This window comes from Tyto alba, unplaced genomic scaffold (genome assembly GCF_018691265.1).
Source record: "Tyto alba isolate M040663 unplaced genomic scaffold, T.alba_DEE_v4.0 Super-Scaffold_48, whole genome shotgun sequence".
Taxonomy (NCBI): domain Eukaryota; kingdom Metazoa; phylum Chordata; class Aves; order Strigiformes; family Tytonidae; genus Tyto; species Tyto alba.
In genome coordinates this window covers 28136762-28162884 of record NW_024881324.1, presented here as the reverse complement: position 1 = coordinate 28162884, position 26123 = coordinate 28136762, and the positions used below count along the sequence as shown (strand labels likewise).

At 41.2% G+C, this 26123-nt stretch overlaps 1 protein-coding gene and 1 long non-coding RNA gene across 6 annotated transcripts in view; one reads left to right on the top strand and one right to left on the bottom strand.

Annotated features, from left to right (window-relative positions):
• The window catches only part of ADCY2 (adenylate cyclase 2), a 232168-nt gene that overhangs the window by 132667 nt on the left and 73378 nt on the right, over nt 1-26123 (top strand). For all 5 annotated transcript variants that reach the window (XM_042806780.1, XM_042806781.1, XM_042806783.1 and 2 more), the window contains 4 exons: nt 17317-17465; nt 18669-18780; nt 19864-19991; nt 25883-26041. In XM_042806780.1, the coding sequence (XP_042662714.1) occupies nt 17317-17465; nt 18669-18780; nt 19864-19991; nt 25883-26041 (548 nt within the window). The remainder of the gene's footprint in view (nt 1-17316; nt 17466-18668; nt 18781-19863; nt 19992-25882; nt 26042-26123) is intronic.
• Nucleotides 2722-18725, bottom strand: LOC116960748. The gene is made up of 2 exons (XR_004406543.2): nt 18614-18725; nt 2722-5777 (listed from the first exon to the last, which is right to left on the bottom strand). It is a non-coding gene; the product is annotated as an uncharacterized LOC116960748 (long non-coding RNA).

Here is a 26123-nt window from a genome sequence, read left to right as displayed (position 1 = left end):
TTATGTAGCCTGTTTGTCCTCATATCCGTGCTTCAGAGGGAATCCTTCTACCTCCTCTTGTAGGAGCTGAATTCATTGAGAGATTCACTACGGAATAGTAATTTTCAAACAAGTTTGGTTTCTTTAATACTCATGAAAAATCTGATACAGATCGGCCAGTGGTTCAGTCACTGTCTTTGTCTAGTATATCACATTTCTTACAGTAGGTAAGAGCTGCATTGCCACTGGATTCCAAGAGAGAACTGTCGCCAAAACCCTTCTGTCTCTTCTTGAGCATGAGCATAGACTCTGCGTACCACTGTCGTCTTTTAAGTGACTCACTGCCTTCCTCCCTTTCCAGATGTAACATCTGCGACTTTCTTTCATAAATTAAACTCATTCCCCTAAAAATAACACAACTAGGCATTCACCTGCAATGAGATACCCTTTCACCAGGAGGAAGAAACAGCAGGTAACGTAACTGAAAAATGTAGTGTTCGTTGACAAGTCAACTTTATTATTTCTGAAATGCACAAAGTCACTTGCAGTTCTCCAGTAAAATGGCTTAAATCATACTGGAGTTTCAATATAGGTAGGTAACAACATACATTTTTAAGAAGTAGGAAGGAAAATATAATTACTGGTATGATATGATGCAAGGTTTTCATTCCATGGAAATGTGCGCTTGAGTTGGTCAGGTGCTTAGCCTAGGCTTAATGAATGAATCAGTCTGAAAAGCCCACATATTCTTAAGAAATAAGTATTAAATTGCCCTCTAAAGAGGTTTTTATTTTGTGAGGTAGGTTTGGCATTGGGAACATCGTGGCATCAGCTGCAGGGTGAGTGCAGTGACAGCTATTTCTGAGTCACTGCCTGCGTTATCAGGGATGCAGGGTTGTTTACCCCTCAGTGAAAGATGTGCTGTTGAGCAAATTAGCAAACGGCACTTCAAGGGCTGCTGTAACCCCACTGTTCCCATAGCTCTGTGGTAATTATAACTGGGGCGATATTGCTGTTCTGTCCCCATTGCCACAAGTTCCCATCTGTCTTGTGTCTGATGCCTCTGTGCAGGAGAACATGCTTGTAAGTTTTCTTCATTCAAAAAAGGAAGATTTTAGCCTTTCAACTGTAGAGCTGTGCTGTTACATTAATTGCTTTTTTTCAAAGGGACTAGACATGATGTAAGATAACTTATACTTGAATATTACTCAATATCTATTGTTGAATATGCTGTATTATTGAAATGAAAGGATCTTTTAAAATACATATATATATATAAGAGTATTGTTGTAATGAATCACAGCAGAATAAGAAGATGGCATGGTAGGGTTTCGTTAATTTGTATTTCGATTTCATTTTAATTTCATGATGCTAGTTTCAGCTTTAAGAAGTTTGAAAAATACAAATTTAAAGCATTATGTCATATCTGTGACTTTATGAACCTGTAAGTTGGTATACAGTACTTAATTTTACAAATAACAAATAGGACTGTTGTGGTTTAAGTCCAGAGGGCAACTGAGCACCATGCAGCTGCTCACTCACTCCTTTCCCCTCAGGGATGGGAAGGAGAAAATGAAACAAAAGGTTTGGGCATGGAGATAAGGGGGTGGTGGGGGGGGAATGACTCACCCATTATGGCCAAGGGCAAAAGGCAGACTCGTTAGGGAAGAAAAAAACCTCAATTTAATTCAAACACCACCACCACCACTCAACAAACAAAGTAGGATAGTGAGAAGTACTGCCACATCTTAAAAACATCTTCCCCCCACCCCTCCCTTCTTCCTGGACTCAGTTTCGGTCCTGATTTCTCTACCTTCTCACGCCCAGCAGCCCAGGGAGCGGGGAAGGAGCATTACAGTCAGTCCCACAGCTCCTTCCCCCTCGGAGGGAGGACTCCTCACACTGTTCCCCTGCTCCAGCATTGGGTCCCTCTCACGGCAGACAGCTCTCCGTGAACTTTCTCCAGCAGGAGTCCTTCCCACGGACCGCAGATCTTCCACAGATCGCTCCAGCGTGGGTCCCTTCCATGGGGTGCAATCCTCCCAAACATGAACTACAACAGCAGGGTCTCCACTCAGAGTCCCAGCTTTTGTTGGGCACAGTCACCTGCTCTGGCGTGGGGTCCTCCACGGGTCACAGCTGGGCATCTGCCCCACCGTTAACCTCCCCGGGCCGCAGGTGGGCACCTGCCCCACCGTTAACCCCCCCGGGCTGCAGGTGGGCATCTACTTAAATACGTTATCACAAAGGTGCAGCCGCTGTTGCTGATGGGCTCAGCCCTGGCCAGAGGTGGGTCTGACTTGGAGTTGGGGGAGCCCTGAGAAGTTTCTCACGGGGGCCACTGCTGTAGCCCCCTCCCCTGCCACCACAAACCTCACCAAACACACAAACCCAACGCAGGAACGAAGTTAGGCACTTTTTCAGAAAGGTATTGCTAGTAATGCCTTAAACACACTTAAGTTACCCACTCTGATAAGCCATGTTCAGTGAATTGAGTGTTGATATAGAATTTTAGTGCATGTAAAAAGATAATAGTAAAAGTTTCTAAGCACTAGTCTGTGTTGTGTAGCTTGCTTGCTTTGTCTTCTTGGAAGTAAATTAAAATGTTAATGATCAATCATAAGAAAGCTACTTTTCCTGTACCACTGAAAGCAAGGTATTAATTTAGTTGATTCTAGACCAGCTAGTCATTGTCGATGACAAGGAAATAAAAAGAAAAAGGAGAAAAGAAAGGAATGGAAAGTCATTTAATTTAATAAATTTTTAATGTTTGTTATCTTGTTATTGTGAATGCAAAATGGTAATAGAGTAATTTTAAATAACTGCAAAAACATTTGAAATTTTGCTTATATGAAAGGGGATGCTGAGAAATTTGAAAAATTAAAAAGATACTTTTTATCTTTTTGGCAAATTATCATTGAAAAAAGAAATGTTATTATAGCTGATTAGAACAAAGCATGAAATACTTTTTTAACTGTACAGAAATGAACTGATTTGCCTTTTCAGAGTAAGTTCATATTCAGGAACTATGCCATGTGACTCCCCATAGTAAATCTAGTAAATAATTTATTTTATGTTTCTGCATTCATTGTGGAAGAAAGGGTTTTCCCACATTTATGAAAGACTCATTACAGCATTTATCTTGAGGTGAAGTGTGAGGAGGAGAGGTCAAGGAACAGGTAGACTAAATAAAAGAAGTCGTAATAAATCCTGGTATCTGTGTGTTCAGCAGAGAGATTTAGAGAAACTCGGGAATGAAACAGGTGAAATGCTGCTGCTGTCGCTTAGGTGGAATCTCCCCAAGGGTTGTGCTGGTGCTGCAGGACAGGAGGGAGGCGACTGCGAGGCCAGTTTTGGCAGAGCTCCCGGGCAGACCAGAAGACTGCCGCCTTGGAATCCCCGTGTCTGTTTTGGGCACATTAGTGGAAGTAGAATATAAGATCACTGCACATGTGGGTGAGGGTGAGGTATGGAGGAAAAGTCAAGACGGCTTTTGTAGAGAAAAAACTAAGAATTCTCTGAAGGTTTCAGCCATCCTGTGGGTGAGAATGATCCACTTGATATGGCCTGCCTGGATTTCTGGAAGGCGAAGATCCCTCACAGAGGGGTCTCGAAGAAAGTAAGCGGTCATGGGACAGGACAAATGTCTGCATGATCAACTATTTTTAATTTGATTAGTTTTCCTCATTTAGATTTTTTTTTTTTTTTTAAATCCCTCTTATGTCCCCTTAATTTTCTTCTATGCTTGGATTATTTTTAAAGTAGCTTTCTGCAATACTCCAAAAAGTAAAGATTTGAGTGAAAGGTTCTTATCAACCATAAAATATGTACAAGTCCCAGAAACAGTAATTTGTTGTTGGAGTGTGTTCCACTAATCTTCACTGTTATTCACAGAAGTGCTTTAGTGTTGCATAGTACACCACAGCATGGAGATCTGTCAGCTTTTACAGTGAGCTTTATGTTACCAAAAGTAAATCTGTAAATAAATTTGATTTGTTTTGTGAGATATTTTTAGATCTCTATTCATGTATAAAATAAAGCCTGAGTATGCAAGTATACAGATGGTAGTTTATGTATATTTCTAGAAGATGAAAAGAATGCTGAAAGAGTAATTTTACTGGAATTCATAAGGTGCAGGTTTGCTGGTTTTTTTCTCGCTTTACTGTAGCCAGATATATTTGTTTATGAAATGACATTGAGGGTAGGGCCAATTGTTACTGTAAAATTCACAGCAGGCATTTTCCTTGCTTCTTCATAAAAATGTTTCTGGCTCGTGTTTGAAAATAACAACTCTGTTTACTGCTACATCTTGCCGTGTAGCTTGGGCCCCAGGTTTTCATGTAGCCCCATGCTTTCTTGTTGACCATTTTTTAAAAAAGGCAAAACCATCAGATTTAGGTAATTTAAGGTATTTTAAATCTGGCCAGCTGGCACATCCATTTTTCCTTGCTGTTTCCTGTATCGCACCGAGGAAATATTATTTACTGATGGTCTTCCAGTTCCTCCTGGGCCGCATTTTGTTCCTTTCTGTTTACTCTGTTCTTCTGCACTGGAAGCTGAAACAATTAAAATACCATATTGCATATGCTGTTGGATTTCTGTACCACTTGAACGGAAAAAGTACATCTGGGGAGTCGTCCTTTCGATGTGCTGCTGTTAGATACCAGAAACAAGCACATGAAGAATGCAAATGTGAATCTATAGATGAGGAAAGTTAGCTGAAACCAGCAGAGGAAGTTGTTGTCAAAATGTCACCTTCCCCTTGATGTTAAGAGAAAAACAAACTTTGAAGAAGTTATGCTGGAAGATGTGAGGTGACTGGTCTGGGTGGCCACTACTGTTCTGAATCCGATGAATTTTGCCCTGCTGGAAGGGATGTAGGCTTGCCAAAGGAAGATGGACTGGTTGTACTGCAACAGCTCTCAGTATTTCAGCACACAGCCTCAGACCAAAGTGCCACGCTACTTTGGAGACTACCCAAGGAAAAAGGATGCAGGAGGATGGCAGAGGAACTGATAGCACACCAGACAGATAAGGTACAGAGCTTTATCTGTTAGGCGTTGAGTAAGAATTGCCTTGTGTATGTGCAGTGTCGTTCTTCGAACAGCAGTTGTTATGAGCTAAGGGATGAGCTTCTGCAACTGGTTTCTCTCAACCAGATAGCAAGCAACCTTATGCCCCCAAATAACTTCCAGAATTTGCTCATGGCGTGGGCTGCAATCCATACAGGAGTAGGCATAGCTGCAAAGGCTTAGCTTTGCAGGATCGTTGGGAGAGTTCATTCAAACTTTAAACCACACTTGGTATGACGGAGCATGACTCATACAGGTCCTTGGGTAGAATAGCTGCCAGAAAAAATTTGGTTTTATTTACAGCACAACCAAGGAAAACTCAGAATTGCTGATGAAACAGAGGAAATACCAAGACTTGAAAATAAATCTCTTGTTGAGTCCTTGCAGAGTTTCCACCAGCCTCCTTCTAGAAGGCGCTTCTAGTTCAAAAGCTGCTAGTGGCTTCCAGCTTTGAAACAACCTCAGCAAGTCTCTTCTGGGCCTCTAGGAAATACTTCCCTCACCTTCACGCCTGGTTGACAGTCTACTCTGCAGAAGTCAGTTGCACTGCAGCAAATTAGTAACCTGCTGCTTCATGTTCTCTCCGTGCTTGGTCCATCTTGTCTTCTGAAAGGTTCCTGCCGCTGCACCTTTCAGTGTCTCTCTTTTGGCTGGATCCGCTTGGCTCAGGGTGCAGCATCTGGAGAATAACATTCGGCTTTTCTTTCTTCCCTTCCAGTTACACCCCTTGGAAAAAAACAATTATTTTTTAATACTGAGGTTGTAAACTGCAAGTAAACAAGTTCTGCAATGGCACAAACAGAATAAATAAGGCACTTTGCTGTAGGAAGACCCTGATTCATCAGAGCATGGCAGTGTATTTAGCACCTGTTCTGTGGATCCTTGGCAGAGGACATAGCACTTGCACGGTGCGAAGCTGCGCTGGATGTGGCAGTGCCAGTTCTGCTGAATACAGCTGTGAGGCTGTCATGGGGAGGGTGACCATTTTAGGGTGTGTCTTGGAGGCCTTGCCAAATCAGGATTGAAAAGGAAATTGGCTTCCTTTGGCTTATTAATAACAGCAGTGTGCTACTAAAAAATTAAAAACATATTTCATAGCGTTTCTTACTACAAGTGGCTGAAAAGATACAGAAGTCTTTTTTTTTTTTTTTTTTGCCATTATCTTCAAAGTTATATAATGTAAATGGTGGGAACAGCAACTCTAGTGTGAAAAAGAAGTATATATTCCTTAATCTTTGCTAGTATCATGCAGAAAGAGTTTTTAAGCAGTAAAAAAATTTCACCAAGAGGAATGAAACAGGAGCCAAAAATGAAAAGCATCCTGTTACACTCAAGATGTCAATTCTAAATTCTGTCTCCTTTTCCAGGAATTACGGTTCCTGTACGCTAACTGGTCAGCATTATGTGGCTGTATTGCTGAGGCTTCAGTGATAAATAATAAATTATGATCTCGTGAATTACATGGTAAAATTTTTCAATTATTATATACTCAGGAAAGGGTGCGTCTTTGAAATTACCTTTTGGTTTCCTTTAATTTTATCTCTGAGCAGCAACACAATCTTCATTGTCAACATGTTTTTATGATGGATAGATGTGTTAATCCACGTTTAAAATGTGAGTTTCAAAATTGCTTAAATTAAAGGCATGGGGTATATTGATAATCTGTGCTGGAAATTATCAAGAAGGATTTTAGGTAAAGTCACAAGCCATTTCCAAATTTCTGAAAATCTTGGAAGTTATTTAAGTGCGGTAATCATGGAGGAGATTTAATTCATCCATAGCCTATTTGCCATTAGAAATAACGCTGCCAAAACCAACCAGCTGCCATTTTGGTACTTGTTTTTACAGTGTATTTCATTTGTCTTCACACGTACAAATGTGCTTGGCATCCGCGTGTAAACTGGGATTCCAAAACAATAGAAGCAAAATGTGGATTTGGGCAGAATTAGATCCGTTGGAGACCCTCGACGTGCGAGGCTTTTAGATCGCGGTGAGTCTGCAGCTGGCCCCACGAGGGGACCGAGGGGCCCGGCCGTCCCTGTGCTGAAGGACACCTGCCAGATGTTTCCTCCGGATCGTGCGCCCCGCGAGAGGAGGAGGGGGCACAGCAGCCCTGGTGCAGGCGCCTGGGGTGAGGGAGGTCGCCCGGTGAAGTCTGGAGCGCGCGTCAGTGATTATCAAATTGCTCCCTTCTGGCGCGGGTTAGCTTCACCTGGCAAGGCTGCCAGGGCTCCGGCTCCGAAACACCCTCATGCTGCTGACAGGCGTTTTGCCCTGGGGGTGGGAGGGCAGAGGAGGTCTCTGTGGGCACAGCGCTGTCTGGGACGCGGGTGGTTCACGCGGCGCATCCTCCAGCTGTCCCGTTTGAGCAGAGGGGCTGCTGGAGCTGGCCCCCTGTGCCGGCGGCGCGGGTGGCGAGCCCCGAGAGGGGATTCGGCCCGAGCTGCCTCCAGCCCACCGTGCGGCCCGTGAAAACAGGCGCGGGGGGAAAAGAGTGCTTTGTGTGCAAAGACTCTCCCGCCGGGTACCAAAGGATGGTCTAACCGGGGCCCGTGGTGCCTCTGCCCGAATGCAGCTCGGGAGGGAACGAGCCACGGCCGGAGGCTGAAGGCAACCTGTTGTGTGTAGGGGGCTCTCTGCATCAGAAGAGGGTACCCCCGGCCCGAGGGGCTGCGCTGGAGCAGGGACACGCCTGAGGGCACTGCAGCCCACCGAGGCCCCGGGCTGCCGCAGGGGCACGGAGGAAAAGGGCAGCCGAAACCGCTACGCACAGAGGAGCAGAGGTGCTTCAGTGCACGGTGGCAAAAAGAAACCACCACGGATGCCACCTCAACTTCCTGCACCACCTGGCACCTCGCCACAGGAATTTTGAAGGACTGAGTATAATCCACAGCAAAAATAAGGAAAATTGGGACCTGGAAATGAGGAGAATACCTGGTTGTGTAAGTGTTTGTCTCTGTGTTTATTTTCTTCTTTTTTTTTTTTTTTTGTTGTTGTTTTTTTGTTGTTGTTGTTGTTTTTTTTTTTTTCCCCCCAAAGCCGCAATCAGCAATGAGAGGTTTGTTTTTCTTTGCAATAAATTAGTGAAATTAAAATTCCATGACTGGACTGTTTTGCTCACAGCAGAGTCCCAAGAAAATAAAGGTGCCTCCTTACATCCTGGAGCTAAGCACCTGGTGGTTCTGAGTATGGAATGTAAGCAATACCTTTCCTGGGCATTTCCTACTTATGTGGCCTCCCCTTTTAGCTCTAATTTTTCTCAGTTGTATTTTTAGGATTGATTTTCTCTGTGCATTGCACACACAGTCTTAGTGCCTGTCCTCTTGGGATTGGCTTTCCCTAGGTGACAAGGCACTCAGAAGTCTGGTATTTACCATCCCAATCTTTTTGTGGATTAAGATTGCGTTTCTGCCTACATCCGTATATGCCTAAGTACCTCTGGAACCTGCCATAGAAAACACTTTGGAAATTGTACACACAGTAACGTGGAAAATGTTGTTTAGGAGTTTGCTAGATTTTCTTTTGTGGTTAGGCCTAATAATAAGTGTTCATGAATACATAAGTATGGCATCTATCTGCTGTACAGTAAGTTACTGGTTTTCTTCCAGATTAAGTTCCCCAAACTAAAAAGAATTGTTTTTCAAAACTCCGTTTTTCTTGTGTTTTTTTTTTTTTTTTGTTTGTTTGTTTGTTTTTGTTTTTTTTTGTTTTTTTGTTTTTTTTTTTTTTCCCAATGGGAGCGAAGTTTTTCACTTAGAACTTTCGATATTTAGTAGGTAGTGAATGCAATCATTAAAGAGCAATTGGGAGATTTCTGCAAGATACATGTTCTGTGAACAAGCAAAAGACCTGAGATAGAGATATAATGCAAATCATTCTCGCTCCCTTTTATTTAGAACATTGCAAGGAACAAAAGGTCTGCTTTATAAATGTAGTAACACTGTATACCCTCCAGACATCTGCCTGTTCTTTGATTTCTACCTAGGGTGAGTCAGCTTCCTCTGTCTTCAAGGCTAGGAAGTGAGCTGTTGAATGAACGGTGATGCTTACTGCTGCTCAGAAAAAAGGTGTTAAAACGTACAGCTTGCGTCATTAAAATTTATCACTGCTGTTTCACAAGGAGTAGGACAGATCTTTACTGTAGGTTCACTTTTCATGCATATGTGGATGAAATAAATTTCTTGAATTTTTTTCTGCTTGAATAAACGTTTCCCTCCATTTAAGCAGTCTCTTGTACGGGCCAAAGCAATAGTTATCTACCCCTACTCTTGACTAATCTAATGCAGAGATTGAGAGTTTTGATTAATTTTTGTTACTGTCTGGTCCTGCTCCTCACTGCTTTGTCTGACCCACTCTGAAGTGTTTATGAGCTTTTGACAGTCATAGTTGGGTGACTGATCCTTGATTTTTGATCCTTCTTGTGTGTGTTCACTAACATTTGAAGACATGTAGTATCTCTATGGTATCTGATAACATGTTGGAAAGTTACCATTGAAATACAGAAATAAATAAATTCTTGAATACTTAGTTGGTATTCTGTAAACGACTAAAATATCAGCAGGCAAAGTCTAAGGTAAAAACAATCAGTTTCACATTAACTAGAAGAGCACGGAGGAGCTATGCTGTCAGTGTGCTTCAGACTTGATCCTCTAACTTACGGGCAATGCTGGGCCTTAGAAATGCTTTTGATTTTGCTTTGGATTTGATGCTTTCAACCACAAGGTTTGACTCTAAACTGGGCAGCTGAACAGGAAATCTCTGTCTTTGGGGAAAGGAATGAGTGGATACCTTTCAAGCAGTATTCCCAAATATCTTCCCTGATGTGTCCCATGGATAGTTTGGAAGAAAGAAGAGATGTGAAGAGAGAGTTAGGTATGGTTCTGTTAAAATAAGATGAACATCTTCTCATCAAAAGTGGAATGAGATGTACTGGAGTTAAAGGGTTTATTGTTTAAAAGAATTATATTGAGCAAATGCCAGCATTGTAATACTTCACCATTGTTAAAGGCTGATAAAGTAATAACCATGTTAATTTAATCAAACAGATTCTTTGCAAAACGCTGCTTCTGTCTACTCGGCAGTGACCTTGAGATATGTAAAACTTAAAGCAAGAGTTAACAGGATCAGTCAGAAACAAACCTTGAAGTTGTATCAATTAATTAAGCAGCTCTGGCCGTGTATGTTGTTCTGTTCTGGTTTTACTCTACTGTTTTGCTGTTTGATGACTTGTGCCTATCTTACGGCTGTTCAAGAGACACATTTGGAAGGTGCAGTGAGCCTCATTTGCAAAATTGCTCACAGACAGCCTGCATATGCAAACTATAATCTGTGCATAACCATTAAGCACCCCTTAAATTCCTCGAAGGAATTTGTCTTTGCCAAATATGTGGTGAGCCTGTGCATTTAGGTGAGCTTTCAGACCCATACTCTGAAACCGTCGCGCGCAGCGAAGCGGCGCTTCCAGGCGCCTTTGGTGTTGTTTGGCGATGAAGGTGGCCGCTGGGTGCTAACCGCTCATCGCGGGGCCTCACCCTGGCCCTTGGCCAGTCCCGGCACCCGGGTGGACGTGTCCCATCACCACGGTCTGGAGGGCTGACCTGGGCCCTGGCAGCCCCCCCCCCAGGGCTGCCTCTCTCGCCGGAGCGGCTCCCGGGCACCTACAGCTTCTCCTCTGCAAAAAATCTACAGGAGGGAGTTTGTGCCCCAAGGCTGGGGAAGTGGCGAGGGATGAGAGGGTGGTTCCTCCGTTCTGCACGTGTGTGTTGGGTTTTTTGGTTTCCATATGGACTCCTGGCATTGCCAGCCTTGAAATTTCACCTACGGGGTCGTGAAGATAGAAAGTGTTACGGTGCTGCGCTTGGGGACTTGAAAAAACTCGTTCTTCACAGGAGAAGAAGAAAAAAAAAAAAGCATGGGTGAATCTTGCTAACAGTGGGGAGCCCTTTAGGAGACTCTTAATGAACAGCTGAGAGTTCATAATTGTGTCATCAGAAAAGATGTCAGCTGTGGTGTAAAGCCTGTACTAGCCACAAGTGCAATTAGATATGTAAGAAAATGGTTTAATATGACACAAGTTGTCATACATAGGAGACTTCTAGATGTCAGGAAAAATCTTTGCCCGTTTTTGTCAAGGCTGCTGACAGCATTTTGGAAGTATTACAGGAAAAAAAGCCATCCTAACAAAGGAAGGGGCTGCCACGAGGTATAAACGATCAGTATGAAATAAAAGATGCTGCTATGATGGTTTTGTCTTTGGAAAGAAATGGTGATGTACTCAACAGCTTTGTAGGAAATGAAGTAATATGAAAACGTTTTTCAGTTTTTAGTGGGGAACGGGTTTGGGTTAAGTAGCTTTCTAAAAAGCAGTAGGTTTCCGTAAGATGTTTGATGCAATGATGCTGCACATCTTCATTAAAATTATTGACACTGCTCCCCATCAAAAGAGCATAGTCTAAGGGATTTTGAGTGGGGTAACTGGAAGTCATCAGTGGAGGTGTTCAATGAATTGGCATGTGTGTTGTGTTCTGCAAGAAGCAGTTCTCATCCTTTATGCTGTTATGTATTTTTTATTAATGATCTAGGATATATGTGAAGACAGTCAATCATTTCTGCAGAAAAGCCAAATATTCATCTGATAGTAAATACCGTAATATGAAATGCTTTATAAACTATATTCGTTAAGACAGTTTGCAATAACTGTCTGGAATGCCATAAATCTAAAAGCAAGGAGTATGGGTCATAGCTAGAAAATTGGAAGACTGCAACTTCGGAAAATATTTTGGAGACCCAGCAAACAGGGGACTCCAGAGAGGTTACAGCAGAAAGTTGCGCAGTGTAAGCCCTGGGTATGTTGAGGGGAATAAGGCAGGAGGGTATGTGTGTGGATGTCTTTGGTTACTGGAGCACAATGTTGGGATTTGTGTCAAATGAACTTTCAGAAAATGTTTGAAGATTGTTGAGTGTTTAGAGAAATGAGTGTAGAAAATACTTGGGAGCAGGAGATTTATGGAGTCAAGCCTGTTTACCTGATCAAAAAGAAAATTAAGATATCTGATCTGTGTTTAAGTTTACAGGGAATAGAGCGTGGATGTTAATATTGAGCTGGGAAAGATATAACAGGACCAAGACGTCAAAGTAAGAAATACAGAACACATTTTTAACAGTTCCTAACAGTTCAGCTGATTAACCACTGGGACAAACAGCTACGGAGTTGATGAATTCCCCATGTCTTGATGTCTCTGTAATCAAGATTGAATACCTTTCTTGGTGTGTATGAGTAACATGCAATTTATTGGTCTCAGTACAATTAATAAGGTTGGTGGAAGTTACGTAGACAAAATTGGGATATAAAAAGGGATAATAGCACCTAATTTTTAAAAAGCACCTCCCCTCTCAATTAGGAGTACAAGTTAGATTTTAAAAAAACAAACAAACGAGAAAAAAAAAAAAAAACAAAACAAAAACAACAAAACAATTTACAGCTGTTTATCCTAATAGGTATATTTAGGTATATTTAAGGGAATGTGTATGAGATATGAGTAAACAGACCATAATTTGCCAAACAAGTACCCTGTTGATCATCATCATGGCTGATTCATCATTGTGTGATCAGGAATCATAAGATTCCTTTCTCGTAGGTTATTTCTTGATACATTTCAAGGGCAGCTGAAAATTTTATTTTATCCGTGTTTATTTGTAAACGTTGTTGTGAAGCTGGATGCACGTATAGGCTAATTGCTTCTAGAGCTCTTACTGCTGACTGATTGACCTGGTTTGTCAAACTTGCTAAATAGATGATTAGACATGTGCCACAGGAATCTGAAAACAAAACCCAACCCATAGCAAAGTAGAGTTCAATATTCAGTACCTTAAATGACTTTGTAAGGGAGGAAGATATCCCCATATGGGGTTATAGGACCAAAAACGTCCCTACAGTCTTTTATTGATCTACATATATGTACTTTTTCTGCAGACTTCTTCAACAGCAGAAGCTCAGCAACAAAGATGGGCATTTCTTCCAGTAAGACCAAAATCTGGAACTGCAGTTCCCTCCGTAGACAATAGAGAGAGAGAAAGAGACAGAGACTTGCCCCCCGCAGGAATTCAGTGTTTGATTCTGTGAACTGCCTTGAAGGACAGTTTCTCTCCATTGACAGTAAGATGTTAAGCTAATTGTAAGGTAGTGAGCCCTATCAGAACACCTTTGTCTCTCCATGCTGACATTCTGTTGTCTATATTATTCAAGAGATCAGACTAGATGGAAGAATATTTGGCTTTTAAATCTATAAATTCTTAGAATAATTTATGCTTCAGTAAAGAGGTGATAGTGATGTAATCTTGTACAAATGAGTGAATCAGAATTGGCAGCTTACACAACAAAAGAGGAATGAACAAATAAAAAAATAAAGCAGTATTGCCTCAGGGCAAGAGGAGCTTGATTTGTGAAATACATACTTAAGAAAATTTACCGTATCAAACATTTGAGGATATTTTGCTTGCTTGCTGCATAACAACTGCATGACCTCCATTGTGCAAGATACTGCAAATGTAATTGCCACCTTGCAAAAACTGACACAGTGCCATGATCTTTACCCGAGATATGCTTAGCTAACTAGCTAAACAAACATCTAGAGTTTATCTAGCTTTAGGGGAGTGATGAGTAGCTGGGAATGACTGCTAAAGTAACCTGTGTAATTCAGGGCAAATTCTGGAATCAACTTGGATGTGAGAGTTTGAGAGAACAGAAACTCAAGTAACAGTTCGATAGGTACCGCTGAAAATCCTCAGTTAGAGGATCCAGGGATTGTCAGCCATCTGCTGGGATCCAGATGGACTTGTCCAGAGACGAGAGGCGTACTTAACCCCACCGTACTGAAAGACACCGTGAGGCGGTACTCGGTGGGGATGGTGTGCTCTGTTAGCTGTCGGGTTTAAAGATCTCAGCGGCAGGTGATGTGAGCGGTGAGGGGAAGCACAGCCTCGGAGAACACGGGCCCTCGGGAGGTAGTCCTGTGTACGAGGCTCGTGTACTGGTTGTAAGGTCATGTTGGCAATATTTCAGGGAAAGACATTTTTGAGGGGATTTTCATTATTGCTGTCGCATAACAGTTTCTTTTTCACCAGAAGTGGGTACTGTTACTTTTAGTCTGAAGACCTTTAAACGCTTCATCTTAGCCTGCATTCGGAATTACTTGGGGTTTTTTCTTGCAGACTGTAAGTGGCTTCTCTGTCTACTACAAATAGAGAAGTGTTTTGAATCAGTCAGTGTCTGGTATATCCATTCACCTAGGTTTTGGTGTGTAGATTTTCCATCTTTTAGAGAGAATAGTATGTGATGTATTATCAAATAAAAAGCCATCATAACCAGCAGTCGTGATTTGCTACGTTCCTCACACTGTTCCACGCTGCAGAAATTTTAGTACACAACATCAGGCACTAAAATCCGATTAGTAATTGGGTTTGATCTTTCCACTATGCTCTTTTTAGCTACTGGATGTGACAAAAAAATGAGGGAAGAGGTGTTCTTAAACGCTTTGCATTTCTTATGTTCTTTTTGCAGAAACAGAAGGAACAATGCTTTTGTAACCATTTTGTGTTTGGTTAGCCGAGCAGCCCAGCCGTGGTCTTCATAAATAGTTGATATTCAGCTTCTTTCACGGTTGTCTTTGAGTGAAAGAAACCAAAATTAACAATCTGCGTGAACTGTACTGTGTGACTTGAGCGCACTGTCACACAGGTGGTAATTCCGAGCTGGAACGTGAGCGCTGTGCGCCTGCGGGGCGGGGGTGGCTGGGCACGGCAGGCGTTCGGCAGCGTGCCTCGCCGACTGCAGTCCTCCAGGGCCACCCCTGCGTGTAACCTGCCTTCTCTGCTGTGGAAACGGAGGGAGGAAAACACTGTTTGGAGGGAAATTCTGGTGTAGCGAACAGCTTCGCCAGCGTGTTCAAGCGGAATGGAATAGCGCTCTGGCCTGGAGGGAAGAAGGAAGGGAAATATCCCATCTCCCCTGCTGTCCCCTACGAAACGAGGGCCTTCTGCTTTCCCTTTCCTCTTGTGATCCTTCAGCTTGTAGGTGGCTTTATGGCTGCTTCCTAAGAAATTTTTTTCTGTCACTCTATTTCTTGAAAACTTTTGTTGCTTTTATCTTTGTCCTTTCGCCAGCCTCTCTGGGTTTCAAGGACACAAGCGGTAACCTGGGCATCGAGCGCCTGCCTCGCTGCGTGTCGGGAATCACAACGGAGTCAGACAGTGAACTAGCTTGCATTTACTAGCCGTGGCACCACAGGAGCACAGTGATGTAAACCGGGAGCTAAGAGCACTCCCTTTTTTGTTCACGATTTAATGATAATTCTTAATAAATCACAAAACAGCAACTTTCTGTTAGATGAAGAGCAACTTGCGAGAGTAAGCTTTCCTTATGGAGAAGAATCCATCGGTTCTGCAGGCGTTCTAAGTTAGCAGAATACCTCCGCCAAGGACCAGTGGACCACGTTAGAAATGAAAATGCATTGGCCTCTTGAATGTGCGCTTTCTGAAATTCCTGAACATACTAAATTAATCTTGCATTTAAGAAATAAAGCCACATTAACGTTTTGCATTTTGATGGAAAGTTAATTATATATATTCCTCTCGGTTACAATGTGTCAAAACTGAGATCCTAGCAGTACATCCTCTATTTTGTTCTCGCCTCCTTTAGTCAGGATAGAGACAGGTATGCTTCACCTTGAACGTCTGCTTCGTGACCCGTCGTACTGTTCATGTGATATGCCTTGGTATGCAAAATAAAGAGCAGTCCATATATATGTGAATCAAAATTATTTTTAGATCTCACCAAAGTGAAAAAGAGAAAAAAGAAAGGAAATTATTAGTTCAGTACTACTTAGCAGAAAAGCAAGATTCTGTCTTCATTCACTGAAATAGAGGTTTTTTTACAAAGTATGTGCAGGATCAGTTTCACAGGGCCTCACGTAAGTTAATGCTGTGCTTGCGGGTACACAAATGCAACGAGGAATGGGAAATCTTCATTCTGTGTGACAGAGATAGGTAGCCAAGGTGGCTGCAAATACCAGAGAGTTTCTATCCCTGTTATTGCTATGCTCTACTCAAGGACCTGAACAGCAGTAATTATCCCAGGCAGAGCACCGGATTAACGGTTACGCTGCTTCTGGCACCTTCATGAATGGAACTGCAGACTCTGCAAAAATACACACGTGAACCAAAGAGAATGCATCATTATGAGTATACACCTGCAGACCATGCATGTTTTGAGGTCGTTCTCTTTTCTGGAATAGCCGTTTCTCTCTCTGACTCTGTCACGGGCTTTTACAGCTGCCTTCCCCCTCTTCACGGGTTCAGGGCTCTGGGTTTTGTGCCAAGCCAGAATTAGCATCTCTGCTTTGCCTGCGAGAAAATGGGAAATTCCTGTTCAGTTTTGTGGTGGAATATGATCAAAGCAGGAAGGGTTTTTTTTGCAGAGAACTAGGTATTCCATTGTTGATCCAGTTTTCCAGAGAAATAGGAACTCAGTGAAAAGCTGTCACAAGTAAAATAGGCAAAATTAAAATGTTTTGTTGTAAGAGAGCTTTACAAGGAGAAGACCGTGAGTATAATATCAACAAAAGATAAGAAAAAAGATACAGGGTTGGGGTTTTTTTTAATATTTAATTTCCTTTTACATTAATATTTTCAAAAAACTTTAGTTTGTCAAATGCCATATTAAAGTAAGGGGAGAGTACATATCAAAATAGTCTGCAAAAGTCCAACATTTTCAATATGTTCTGTGTCCTGATTTTACCTTTTCATTTTCAGTCTAATAACTGCTAAAACTATGACTAAACATTTAAAATACATTAAAAAAAAAATTATTTAGCTTACTCTTGCCTGAATTGAACTGCATTTCCCTGAAGTCCGCCGAGCAGTCTTTGAAGCTCTTGCTTTATCTGCTAATCTGTATTTCCTGCATCCTACTTGGATATCGAATAGATTGCTGTACCAAACTTCTTCAGGTGTTAAGTTTTGCTTACGCTTTTTCTAATATGCACAAAACCTTGAAGAAGTTAGATATTACTTGGAAATGTGTGTATATCCCTGTCAAGTTCTTGAAGGAACTGATTAATTTTGGAGGCCATACCAGGCAAATGCCTGAGTGCAAGCCTCCTCAAAATGTTCTAGGGTATTGAAAATAGAATATGCCTTGCACAGTGTTGCTTAAATGCTAATTTCATTCTCCTTAAAGAAATTGTGCGCGTTTAATTTTAAATTTTAGGAGCGTCTTCTTCTTTCTCTACTGCCTGCTCACATTGCCATGGAAATGAAAGCAGAGATCATTCAGAGGTTACAAGGTCCCAAGGCAGGCCAGCTGGAAAATACCAACAACTTCCACAATTTGTATGTCAAAAGGCACACCAATGTAAGGTACTGTACTGTAATAAAATGTGTCAACGACATTCAGAAAAAAATTGAAAAGAAAGTGTTAAGAGAGCAATTAAGAAAATAATTGTTTGAATATATTTTCCAAAACTTAACGATTAGTATCCATTAATTTGACCAAATGCTAACCATTCCATGTTCCAGAAGAGCAACAAAGGTGATACTATGAAGGAGTTATTTAGAAAAAAACACACATTAATAGGCTTTCCTCATAATGTCTTAATTTTTCAGGTTAAAGTACCAAATCCTGCTTTCATGTATACTAGTCAAAATTGTAGTTTGTGTCAGTTATACTGAATTTGTAATTTTCTTAACTGGAGCAATTTCTCAGGTTTTATAGAATGTAAATAGAGGCAGCTGCATTAGATATCCATTTTGCACAGTATATTAGCTGAATATTCTACTGAAAAATCTAATTACTTATTAATTATAAATTTATAGAAGTAAGAAAAATAATTAATTTATTTCAAATATTCTTTCATCCTTGCATGTTTTGCCTGGTTTTTTTGATTGGACAAGTTAATTTGAATGACATTGTTAAGAATTTATTTTTTAAAGCAAATATTGCAGGACTTCTGAGGAAGTTCATTTTCATTTGCTACTCATTCCTCAGCCTGATTCCGTGAAATGGTCACGTTCTCTTGGTGAATAGAAACATAGTGTGTGGCTTGCATATCGTAGCAATCAAGATTGAATTTAATAGTCTGAATAGCAAGTGAACAAAGACTTGCATGCTGGATATCACTGACAGGTAAATCTAGACAGAAAATGTCTACAATGATAAAAAGTTATTAAACGATTTTTGATAATAAGCATGTTTATTGAAATAATTGCCGTTATTATATTGCTGGTATGTGAGTAGGAGAAAGATTTATATCTTTTTAATACACTGTAACAAATACAGGTATAAAGTTCTTATAGATACCTGTAAATATAGGTGCGCCTGTAAAGGTAATACCTATAAAGGTAAATATAGGTATATTACCTATAAACATAATGCCTTTAAGGGTAAATGTAGGTTTACCTGAAGATATATTTATTGCTCTGTGTCTAGCCGTGGCTCTTTTGGGTGCGGGCCCACCTCTGTGAAGTCCAGAAAGCCTGCTTTCAGGTGTCGCTGTCGCCTGACAAACCTGAGTTCTGCAGAAGGCGACTGACCAAGCTCCGTCCTGTTCATTTCTGTTGCAGCATCCTGTACGCTGATATCGTGGGGTTCACTCGCCTGGCCAGCGACTGCTCGCCGGGGGAGCTGGTGCACATGCTCAATGAGCTCTTTGGGAAGTTTGATCAGATTGCAAAGGTGGGTGTCTGCTGGGCTGCTACTGCTGGTTTAAATAAGTAAGTCATCTTTAAAATATTTTTTCTTCCTGGGGACTCTTCTACCTCCTGGCAGCATTTCTGAGGCTTTGGCAGGAGGATTAGACTTGAAACATGCGAAGAAAAAATCTGGCTCTGGTCTGAGTGCAGCAGCGTGTTTCTGCCAGCGTGACAATCTGTGCAACCCAAGATAACTCTCTAATAGGACCAATAGAGACAGCTCCTTGCGTCTGGTAACGCTTAATGGCAGATGAACAGCCCCTTAAATAGATTTTTTACAATAACGAGGATTAAGAAACTCAAGATAGAAAGCTGATACAGTCAGTTTTCTGATCACTGAAAAAGCATTTAAGAGACTGGAGGACAAGAGAGACGTTGATCAAAGCAATTTTAATTACTGACTACAGCCTCTTGATCACTCAAGAGAAGATTCAAATACAATCAGAAGATTTTTCTTCTGTTTATTTAGGTGTGATTCTTGTAAAAATTACATCAAACTTCATGCTGTGTGTGAAGGTGAAAACAGAAACACTAAAATAGATAATAATGTCCTGTGTTGTTTAGTAGTTCAACAACTATTGTCCAATATTGGTTAAAAAAAAAAATAAATCTTTACATTGCCTTAGAGTACAAAAGACAGAAACAACATTATGACGGCTGGTTTCAGGAAGTATTGCATAGTACATCTTCAAAGATGTAAATGTGGAAGACTAGTTCTTTTGATTTTGTATTCGAAACAGAAAGACTTTATTTAGATTGAGCACATGATACTTTAGCTCAGTTCTTTAATCTCAGGTGTGAACAACACTGCAGGTACGTGTTTTGCAGAGAACTTACTTCATGGTTTTGCCCATTAAGGACCGTAACAGGTGGAGGAATCATCCATACAAAACTCTGACAGCACTTCTTTTTTGGCAAGCCAAATCCTTCTCTGAAGGATTTCTCTGAAGCAAGCCGAAGTAGAATGATTTTACTAACATCATTTAAGTCAGTCTTCGTAACAGTAACCCTTCATTTATGGTAATTCAAGTTGAAAGTGACCATCTTATCTTGCTTTTTCCTCCAGGAAAATGAATGTATGAGGATTAAAATCCTAGGTGACTGCTATTACTGTGTTTCTGGACTGCCTATATCTCTTCAGAATCATGCCAAGAATTGTGTGAAAATGGGACTGGACATGTGTGAAGCCATTAAGTAAGTGCTGAACTCTTTGTTAAATATTCAACAATAAAAATTCTGTCTCTTTTCTAATTGTAGCTGTTGTACTGGTTGAAACACAGACCTGCAGCAGTTGGTGTGTTTCGCTACAAGGTGCAGCACGGTAATCTTGCGCTCAGCCTCAGCAAAGAAATGTTTTAAGATGTTGGGTTGTGCCGGGCTACCTTGTCACCACACCATAACGATGGTTAAGGGCCTCGAGCATTCCTCATATGAGGAAAGGCCGAGTTAGCTGGGACTGTTCAACCTGGTAGAAGAGAAAGCTGAGGGGGCACAACACCCTCAGTACATTGAAGTACCTGAGGGGAGAGTGCAGAAATGGAGCCACGCTCTGTGGTGGTGCCCAGTGGCAGGACATGGGGCAACGGAGGCCAACTGAAACACAGGAGGCTCCTTCTGAACATCAGGAAACACTTTTTTCATCGTGCCTGTGACTAAGCACTGGCACGGGTTGCCCAGAGAAGCTGTGGAGTCTCCATCCCTGGAGATACTCAAAATCCAACCGGTATGGCCCTGAGCAGTCTGCTCTGGGTGGGACTGTTTTGAGCAGGAGTTGGACTAGACAATCTCCAGATGTCCCTTCTGACGTCAACTATTCTGTGATTACAGGATGGTAAATATCCCAACAGACATGACTTAGGACTTGGAGGCTTTGCTTTCAGCAGAGCCATGATGCTCCCACTCACCTGTTAGTCAGATGAGTGTGAGAGGCCAGAGCTCCTGGCTCCTGCTGAATTTGGATTTCAGTGGTGGGCAGGAGCAATTGCCACTCCACAGTTAAGATGCCTCAAGCCCTGAGCCTGTGGAGTGATACTGAGCATGTCTACCAGAGACATTTCTGATGGCTTACAGGTTCCTGGGCTGAAAGGCTGAGTTCCCATGTTGTTAAATAAGCAATTAAGTATGCCTGTCTTACTAGACCCCAAGTTTAGGTTTAGTTTCAACTTTTCTGTAATTACTTTTTTATGTGAGTACCTTCTAAAAAGTTTTATCAGTTAACACATTAAGGGACTGTTGAGAATTCTGTGCTTATCAGCAGTATTTTGGATTTGTCGGTTACTGTATTTGTCCCTTATTTCTTTCCCATAATCACTGTGCTTGTTCTGTCTTTGAAACAGAGAACAGAACAAGGTATTTGAGAATCCTAATGTGATTGCTTTTGAAATAGCAGTTGTAACTTATTTCAAGTAACTCAAGTAATAACGGGAGGCTTGATCTGATTGTGAAAGAGGGAAAAGAAATATGGTTGTATCTGATGATTTAACACTCAGAAGGCATCTGAGGATACAGGTACAACCATACTTGAGGAATCCTCTAGCTTATTGCTGATTGGGATCAGTAATGATCAGTACTGACCCCAGAGTAGATTGGGAACGGATTACAGGCGGCTGTAGCAGTTCTGAAGATGGAGGGACTTCAAGGAAGTCTTGCAAAAGGGCAACGTTGCTCCCCCTCATCTCTTCGCCTGACTGCTATCTGAACTCTCAGTGCAGAGTAGAAACAACTCTTTTTTAATCTACCTGCCCTGAATGAGTTCTGCCACCAAAGCTGACACGTTTCAGTATGAGGGTACTTAAACCTAGTTTGGATGTGTGCACATCATGCCGAAGTAGCCACAAGCAGGTTTCGACTTGCAGTTGCCTGGTCTTGTGATTTCGTCCAGGGTAATTACTGTATGGGTAGGTTGATTAAACAAATTTAGTTCTTTTCCTTTTAAGGTACACACAGAAAATTTGTAGTATTTGTGGAAACTAGGATTTTGATCTTCTTGCTTTAGGGATCTTTTGTGAAACTAACCTCAGTACAGGAATCGGGCTGCTGCATTTTCTAAAATGTTTTTTTCTTCATCCAGTTATGGTTTCACCTTACGCTGTGTCCAAAGAAGTCTTTTTTTAAAATGTTACTTGGAGTACTTCTTGTCAAGCATTAAAATCCACAGATTTGGTTGTTTTCTCAGTTGTTTTCACTGAATGCTTTCTCTTTTCCATTTAGATATACTAGAACACCATTATAATGAAACCAATTGCTTCTCTAGTGTATTAGGAACTAAAGCTAACATCCCTTCAGTAGACCGGTAGGTTAGGGTGCCTGTCCCTAAGTTCTGACTCCCCACCTTGGTTGGCCTAAAAATGTTGGGTTTTTTTCCCCAACCTTTCAGTGAAAAGGAGAGCTTTCTGGTTTACCTTTCAAAAGATCTGTGCACTGTGTGATAAATGTGAGTTAAAAGCATTTGCATAGAGTTTCTGGTCAACCTGTTGCTTTTTTACTTAAGAGAAAAAAGTATAGAAGGTTACAGGCTGGTGGAAAAATAATGCTAAGCTCAAGCCATAAATTGCCCTTCACAGAGAACTGAAAGTATAATTTTACACATCACAGTGCGATGCTTCACTTGAGCTCAGAGCACAATCTGTCAGTTCCTCACACTTCAGAACTTTCCACTTTTCCTTGAAGAAACTTTCTGCTCAAGCTGCTATCGAGTATGTTCATTGTTAATGCTGGATGATAAGGTCCTCCTTGGTAAAAGCAACCTCATAGACTAGAAAATTATTTTTTAGTGGTATAGCACATTCTGATCTGACTTCATTGCTGTACTCAGAATCCACAACACGCCTGTAGCCAGATGCCTGATTATCACTGTCTGTTTATATCTCTGTAAGAAGTGAGGAATCTGTACTCGCTGTTTCCAAATGCATTCAAAGTATTATATCAGGTCTTGCAGCCTGCAGGTGAATAAAAATTCCTGATTATTAATCAGCTCCATATATTGTTGTGTGATTGCTGAATCTTTGTATGGAAGCATCACCTGAAATACTTCCGTTGCCTGTAGAACTAGAAGTAATAATACTATTGCTGTTGGAAGTGTGTCACTCAATATATGTTTGACTCAGTCTGTAATATCTTTTTAGTCAGATACGAGGTTTTGTTATATTCAGTCAGAGGTGCAGACTGACCCCTCAGTATGTAAGTTACTGGAAGCAAGCAATTTGCTGTTCAGAACAGTTTTGTATAGATTTTACCACCTGGTATCAGTTCCAGTTCTATTTGAAGCAAAAAGGATAAATTCCACCAAATTTCCAGGTGATCTGCAGTACGAAGCTTTATTCAATCTCGTTTCTTAATGATGTGTACCTCCATTTTGAGCATTTCAGATCACTGCGCTGCAGATTGTTTCCATTTAAACATGTTAGTAGTCCCATTGATTAATTGCTTTGCTTCTCTGCCCTATGTTGGAACAAATCCAATGCTTCTTATAGTCTGCAGCCTGCTAGCCCAGCAGTGGGATGCTTACCTCATCAAGCCATTGATGCCAGGGTTGCCTGTGATGTTGCGAGCTGGCCACCTTAGCTGGATGCTTTAAGGCTAGAGCTTACCTGTTAAGGCAAAATATGTTTGTGTATGAATACATGTGCTGTTTTCCTCCAGTCCAAACTCCACCCCCTTGTCTGGTGACTTCCTAATTTACGTGTTTCCTAGCCACCCATTCTCAAAGGCTGTCTTGATTTGGTAGCATGAAATGAGTTCCATTTCAGACAAAAGTGAAAGGAACTGTTGAAGGAGATGGTTGTACCAATTTGAAAAGTAGATGCAAAATAAAAATAAAAAAAATTTTAAGGTATGATTTCATTCCTCCAGGTCTGGTCCCAAAGGGAACTATGCTTTTAAAGCTGGCAATTTGCAAGCAACTAAATGATCAGGGCTTGCTGAGTGTGTGAAAGTGCATAAGACAAAGCTCAGGTAAACAGAATAGATGGTTTCCTAATGACCTGAACTCTTACTGGTGTGGGGTAAAGTTTCTACAACTACCTGCAAGCTAACAATGCCTGTGAAAAACATAGAATCCTCACAAACCCAAATTTCAGGCTGCAATAGGAACAATAGTCTCAATGAGTATTTTAACCACCTAGCCAGGATGGGCACACAGACTGTGGTGTGCTGAGGGAAGCCAGAGAGACTGTGGAAGCAGAAAATTAAATAATAGTGGGAAGTTTCAGATATACTTGTGTAGGTAAGGCAAGTGTCATATGAAGATGTGATATACTACATTCTGAGATGGATTCAGTGCCTGGATTGTCATAGCAATTGTTCGGGGATCATAGGAGAGAAGTAGTAAACCCTAATTTGGTCCTGAGTAACACTTCTAATGTAAAATCTTCTGTGGTTTCTTTAATTTGTGATACAGAAGAGATGATTCAGTCCTGGAACATATGCTACTTGCTCCCCTGCTTAACTCCTGAGAGCTTATTATAAAGCAGACTTTATGGCTTGCTCTTCAAAATATGTCAGGGCAGCCTTTCAACAAGCACTCCTAGAGGATAAATGTTCCTCTTCTCCTTTCCCCAGTTTTGCAAACCACAGGGTTTTTTTTTTTCCCGAAAGTGCTAAGCCTCTCTCATATTCCTTGTGCAGAGCAAAGTGGTATTTGTCATTTGCTGACAGCTTACAAAGATCATTTACAAGCAGTTAATTTTCAAGTGTGTCAGCTACACAGGAGCAGTGTGAAATGGTGAAGTAAAAAGAGATACCCATAAACACTTGATAGACTGATGAAATTAAAAAACTTCTCCTTTTCAACAACTTTAAAACACAGTTTAACAAAAAACTTCAAGTTATGCTCCTGTTATTTTCATTTCCCAGAAAAAGAGCACTTGAGAACTACTGCTTAAATGTAGGCTTTACCATATCAAATCAAGCATGTTCATTTCCATGTTCCCTTTAAAAAAAAAAAAAAAAAAAAAAAAGAAAAGAAACAGGCTAGTTAATTCTGTAATTCAGAAGATACAGAGCTGATGATTCTCATCATGGAGACTGAAGATGTTGCTAGAACTATGAATCTGGCTCATATACAAGAGCCGTTTATTAGTCTATAGTTGTTCCTTCCATCAACGCCGTGAATATCACCAAGATAAGTGTGTGTACATGTTCCTTATTACTGGTTAGGTTTTGGTTCACATGAGTTGGGGTTAAACACATAAATCCAATTAAGTTACAGTCTTCCCATTTCTTAGAACTGTTTAAGCCTGTCGACATCTGAATTAATTTTATAGCTCTTTCCATGGGTAGTTAGGTGCCCGTATGACATATGTCTGAAAATGCTCTGGCTGGTTGACTTTAGTCACGCACCTGTGATTCAGAAGAGCTTCTTCAGAAAGATTAGTTAGTGCTTATCTTACGTGTAGGGATCTTCTGAGATTTGGGTTGGGTGAACAGATACTTCAACTCCGTCTAAAGTCACTGGAAAGGCCAAAGGTTTAGATGTTGTCTGGACAGCGAGGGTGGCTTCTTGTTCTTTATATAACAATCTGGTAGGTAGAGCATTCACCAAGCACGTGAAAGGCTGTTGAGCCTATGTTCTCCACAGCCTGAATGGCACTGAGCCCATATTCCCCCAAAGTGTACAAGCCACCAGCCTGTAGAGCATCCTGAGGCGCTGTGGTTTTCAACCTTCCTCTCAGATATAGCAGCTATGAGAAGGTCTCCAGTGCAGATACTAGGGTCTTCAGATAGAAGGGTGCATAACTGTAGTTCCAGATCTCCAAAAGCTGCCTGGAGAACAAAAATAGTCCCTAGGTTATACCATGAGACCAAACATTTCCACTAGTTATTTCAGCCCTCCCAAATAATTTCAGATGTGTATAAATGAAGGGACTTAGACAGGGACTTGAGAATTAATATTTACTATAAATAGTTGCAAATATAAGTAATATGAAAGGTAATATATAGAAATAATCCTAGCATAAAAAGAATGGAGGCAATGCTAAAAAGAAATAAATGTTATCGCTGTTGTTTACCTCTAATTGGGTGGGCAAATTAAAAGAAAACAAAGGCACTATGATGTATCTTAACAGAGGTTTTCTTCTCGGCTACAGGAAAGTGCGAGATGCGACTGGAGTTGATATTAATATGCGTGTAGGAGTACACTCTGGGAATGTGCTTTGTGGCGTTATTGGGCTGCAGAAGTGGCAGTATGATGTGTGGTCCCATGATGTTACTCTGGCAAATCACATGGAAGCTGGGGGAGTCCCAGGGTAAGAGGCTTCTCTGTTAACCTTTGCACACGTGGATGTTTGGAGAAATGCCTAGGTACCATGTCTTCAGCCGTCAGCCTTC